Source organism: Morone saxatilis, unplaced genomic scaffold (assembly GCF_004916995.1).
Source record: "Morone saxatilis isolate NCDOM2014 unplaced genomic scaffold, NCSU_SB_2.0 Contig9, whole genome shotgun sequence".
NCBI lineage: Eukaryota > Metazoa > Chordata > Actinopteri > Moronidae > Morone > Morone saxatilis.
In genome coordinates, this window is record NW_023340268.1 from 11,641,223 (window position 1) to 11,646,804 (window position 5,582).

General features: G+C 43.6%; 1 protein-coding gene across 2 annotated transcripts in view; it reads left to right on the forward strand.

Annotated features, from left to right (window-relative positions):
• The window catches only part of spire1a (spire-type actin nucleation factor 1a), a 28,468-nt gene continuing 22,886 nt past the window's right edge, over window positions 1-5,582 (forward strand). For both annotated transcript variants that reach the window (XM_035681775.1, XM_035681776.1), the window contains exons 1-2: window positions 1-529; window positions 4,094-4,125. In XM_035681775.1, the coding sequence (XP_035537668.1) occupies window positions 184-529; window positions 4,094-4,125 (378 nt within the window). In that variant the 5' untranslated portion in view covers window positions 1-183. The remainder of the gene's footprint in view (window positions 530-4,093; window positions 4,126-5,582) is intronic.

Sequence of the window (5,582 nt, forward strand, 5' to 3'; positions counted from 1 at the left end):
TCTCGCTGGAGCCGTTGGAGCCGTTGGAGCCGTTGGTGCTCTCCGTTCTCACCGGAGATTAAAACAGTTGATTGACGTTAACGTCTGACCGACTGACTCTCGACATATCACCCGACAAATTCCCTTTTTTGGGCGGTTTTTATATTTTTTTCCTTTACGGTATGTGCTTATAATGAGGTGAGGATGGCTAAACGACCGGGGACTGACGACGGGATGTTGACTTCGCCGACCATTCTCCGGGATTTCGCCGCCGATGTGAGCGCCGGGGACGTGAACATGGACTGCGGCGACGGAGCTGTTGGAGTCTCGCTGGAAGAAATCCTGAAACTGTACAGCCAGCCGATAAACGAGGAGCAGGCGTGGGCCGTGTGCTATCAGTGTTGTCGGACTTTGGCGCAGAAACATCGGAGGAAAAGCTCCAAGTCTGCCGGCGCGTCGGCTGTCGACTACCCGAGGAGGATTGAGGGACCCGGGGATGTGATGATGTGGAGAGACGGGACTGTGAAACTGCACTTTGAAGGCAGCACAGGTAAACGAACCGAGCCTCTATCCAGGTGTTTGGACCCACTAACAACATCTGTCTGGTTGTGAGAGGCTGCGCGGCTGAACGACAGAGACCGATATCTCAACAGGCTGTCAACAATGAAGCGTTTTCCCCCTTTTCACAGCCCTCACAGGCCAAACCGATGGAGCATCTTCACACAGAGGCCATGTTGTTGTGGCTGTCTGCCTCCAGCCATGTGGTGAATTTGTTTACAGACGCCCGATGCGGTTGTTAATAACACATCATAGATCACTGCAGAGCTGCTGGAGGGACCAAAGACCTGCTAAACCGTGTTATCAATCATTAACAGATAGGGGTTTGTTCAGTATTTGCATTATAAACGCGCCTCATGTTGTGTTAGCAGGGCTGCGTCAGATCGGCTCGTTGAATACTTTGAGTCCGTTAGCTACAGTAAACAATAAAAACCATGTGATGCATTCAAACTGCAGAGCACCTTGGGTCCAGAGGAAAGCTACACAGCGAGCATCGCAGCTACAGGGAATAAGTGGCACAAAGCCAGACACGGATGAGTCACATTGCTGCTAACTGCCCCATTATTTTGTGTTGTGACATTTAGATAAAGGCGCAGATTAATGTGGGATGGGGGTTCATAGCAGGTGTGTGTGTGTGTGTGTGTAGGATGTATGTATGCAGCTGAGGTAGATTGACACGTTTTAATGCAGATTAGTTAAATAGTAAGGTGTAGTAGAGCCACTGTGTTGTGGTCTGAAAGGTCCACCTTCACCTTTTACCTCCGAGCTGAAACATTTGTAGATTTATTGTTGGATCAGTTGATTAAGAGGAAGTTAATTAGTTAGTTTTGAGCTTTTTTTTAAAGGATTTTTAAGGATTTTTAAATCCCTTAAGCAAAAATGACAAAGTTACACTGGGACTAGTTTCTCAAATGTGAATACTTGCTTGTTTTTATTGTGTGACTGTGAGTTGAATCCCTTTTTGAGCAAAACAATATGAACATGTCACATTTCCACTATATTCTGACGTTTTATGGACTAAATGATTAATTGTCAATGAGAGGAATAGGAGTTTATTGACTCTATTAAATGATTCTAGTCCAAATGACTTGGCCCCTCGCTGTGTTTTAATATTATAGCCTATCATAGATTTACTGTTGGGACTTAGACTACCATTGTTCTGGGCCTCAAGGACCGCTTGGTAACTCTGGTGTACAATGGTTCCAGTTTAGATGTCAGGACTGAGACTGGGTAGTGTTTTTTATTATTTTTAGAGCACATTTTCTATTTAAAGGGGCTTCCAGCAAAGCTTGTTTCAGCACGTAGATGTGTAGACAGATGTACAGAGTGTCTCAACGCCTCGTACCCTTAACTGCATTCCTTTAATATGTGAGAGATATAGCTGTGAGGAGGAGGAGGAGGAGGAGGAAGAGGAGGTGTGGCTGTCAGCATAGCTTCAGGCTCTGAGGTTATATCCTGTCTCTCCTGGGAACTTTATCAGCCACCTTTCTCCTTATGTTCCCCTCCCCCACTTTTAAATAACCCCTCAGTCCAGCTTTCCTCCATCTCAGCATATGTAGTTTGTTGTGTGTGTGTGTGTGTGTGTGTGCGTCGGTATGAACACATTCAGCCAGTCCTGCTGATTTCTTGGCGCAGCCAGAAATAGAACAAACGTGATGATTAGATCCACAGACTTTAGGAGTCTGACTGCAGATGAGTCCGTAGATTATGAGGAGAGTCCTTTGCTGCTCTTCAGGACGGCAGCTGGGGTATTTTTGGACAGCTGTCCTGATTCTCATTAGGCCCGGCGACGAGAGAGACGTGAGACCTATTAAGCCTTCGGTAGCCCAGCGATAAGAGGTTTCTCCCCCAGCAGAAAGTCAATGCTTGTTCAACCTACGTATGGTCTGCACATGAGTCAGGGACGAGGTGGCCCGGCACTGAGCCCTCCGAGCTCCCACGGCTGAATCTTGCTGTATCAAGATGTCGTTTAGAGCCACACACTGCCGCGGTGGTCAGCAGGCAAGAATCTGAGCAAACAGAATCAGGCTAATGAGTCCAGGTCGAGTGTTATTTAAGGCTCTGTTGATGCTCGCTGCTAGATCAATTCATGGAGCGTAGGGGAGAATATATTTACTCCCACTCCACTTTGCCTATAGAAGAGCCAACCCTGAATGCTGCATCAAGATGAGACACTTGTTTGCCCCGAGATGTTCAATGATTCATACCTACAGTATAGAGAGGAGGGACGTGGTGCACGCAGTGTTTTAACTGGAATGTTATTCCTGCAGCTGATTGGGTTAATTGTGTCATTGAACAGGTTTAAATAACTCTTTTTTTATTAATGTGCTCGGAGGCCAGGGATGGGTAAAAGTTAAAACATTGTAAAAGTTTAATCTGGCAGAGAAGTGGACATCTACCCATCCGTCTCTCGCTCTCTGTGAAACCCTTCAGCAGCACAGAGGTCGGTGTTTCTGTGACTCACTTTCCCCAGGACGGACAACGGGTCTGGTCAGGCCGTCTCCCCTCGGCTGCCTGGGACAAACAGAGGACCGAGTGTTTCTCAGTTAGCTGTAGCTCACAGTCACCTGCACAGAACTGAGCCACGCTACGAAAACAAGTATTTTCCCTACGACCGAGTAGTCCCGTTTAATTGGAAGTGACTCAACACTTCCTCAATCGGTGTAGTATCATTCAGATCTGACCCATCTGATCTTATCTATATGCAGTGAGCTCACTTTATACTGTATGTCTGTTTGTACTTTGACCCCTGACGTTACTCTGACCGGCACTTTGTTCCAATCACTGTTTGCAAGTCAAAGGTTAAAGTAAACTCTGTTTGTAACAGATGTAATATTGTTCAGTCGGGAACTGAAAATGATTCAGTGTGGGAACGAGATGTAATCTGTGTACTTTTAAACTTGATTTACAGATAAGACAGCACAAGAACAAGAGATAAGATTGTCAAAGCTTTTGTCTTTTTTTTCTTTTGTCCAATAAGCGAAAGAGAAAGTTGAGGTTTTCCATCCGTTTAGGTTCCTGTTAATTGTTGAGAAAAGACGCATGGTGAACTTTAAAGACTAATCAATGAGGATCAAGGTTGAGTTTAACCTTTCACTTCGACAGAGGCTTCATAGACGTGAATGAAATGAGTGCGATAGTTAGATGTCTTTCTTCAGATTATGAATGAACAGTCACATTACTGTAACCGGCCCCTAGTGGCTTGTTCTGACACCTCGATGTGCCTCCAGCGTTGTGCAGTATCTGCGGAGAGAAACCTAAACATAATCATTTATTCACTCGCTGGTTTTACAGTCATGTTTTAGTGCTTCATGCTTTTCTGCTAAATTTAGCATTCACACTCCTGGTATGTGAAGTTTAATGTTTAATGTTGTGTAACACTGTGAGCTATGTGTTCACTCTGTTCTCTGTTATTGCGTAGCTGTACAGTACACGCACATAAAAAATAATTAAGAGGGTGTGTGCGCTTTGCTGATGTCTGTTAGAAACAACCACACTAATAAGTATTCACATGTTTATGGGTGTGAATAACTCTCTCTCTGTTGTGTCATTGCAGATAAATATGGATCAGCCCCTACGTCATTAGAGGTAAGTTTCACTCTACATTTCCAGAAGTTTTATTACTCTCAGGATACAATATGCTGTTTTTTTTTTTTTACACTTTGGGATCCCTTCTCACGTTAACACAGACGAAACTATTTCAGAATCTGTTTTCACAGCTTGCCCACCACTGACGCTACTGGTGAGCAATTACACCACGAGTAGGCCGGTGCTGCCACGGTGTCGCAATATTGTTGACTTCAGCCTTGTGAAAAACATTTTCTCTATATCGAGCCACATGGAAGAAGACATTTAGATCTTTAACCATCAATGCTGGTGAAAGGTTGTGATATTTTCTTGTTTGTAGGAGCCTATTTTCTCTTCAGATCCCAGTTGGAACCTGTTTAGCCCGTCACATCTGCAGTTTGGCTCTGCTCAGCAGGTACAGATGGCAGCAGGATGTGCTTTCTTGGATTTTCTGTGTGTGTAGACATGCACACACAAAATAAACTTACTTCTTAACACAACAGACATAATTGCAGCACAGAAAGTTGTGTATATATATATATATATATATAAATATTTATATATGCAGGGTGATGGCTGCATCTTATAAGTTAACATTTATTCAAATATAACAACATGCATTACATCTGTCCAGTGCTTTGTCCCAGAAATTGAGCCCTGACCTGTGATGCACCAAACAGGAGTGAGTGGGAGTGAGCTGTGCACAAATGGTGCTCTTTATTCTGCAGTTATTGTGTGTGCTACTCTCTAATGCAGGAGGACCCTTTAAAAGAGAGCACGTCTTTGTTCTTCTTCTATTTTCGTTCATAAATGCATTACTTTTTATAATATTATGCACTCAAACATCACCACCAGAACCATGTGAAGAGGACATGTGGCCAGTATCTGTTTGGTCAAGCAAGGTAGATTGTATAATACTGGGAGCAGTCGTTATGTGTACACAGACTAATTACACAGGGAGTCCTCTGTCAACTACAATCGTCTGATCGTCCTTCATGTTTGTCTTGTAGTTCATGTGATCATAGGCACGCACAGAATTCCTCTTCCTCCGCTGACAGAACTGGATGAAATCTCATGGTTGAACTGTGGCTGCTCAGCCTAAATCTGCTCACAGCACCTTACTACGGATAAACAGGGTGTGTCTGCCCTGTTGGTTCTTTGGTAATGCATAACGTCTTGCACAATGGTTATTTTAGTCTTCCAGAATCGACCACGCGGCTACACCTTGAGGCCACTCCCTTGTTTTAAAAAATGTATTTATTATTTTTTAGGCTCACTGATTGATTGATTGATAGGCGAAGCACAGATATAATCATTGTAACTTGTGTGAGCTCTCTGTTAGAGTCTTTGGCTTGTTTTTACAAATCAGATTTTGGTCACGTGTTAAAAAAACAATGAAATGTCTACAACAACTTAAACTTAATTATGCATAACTTTAAACCTTAATATAATTTAAATGTGTGAGTTATACACATTTT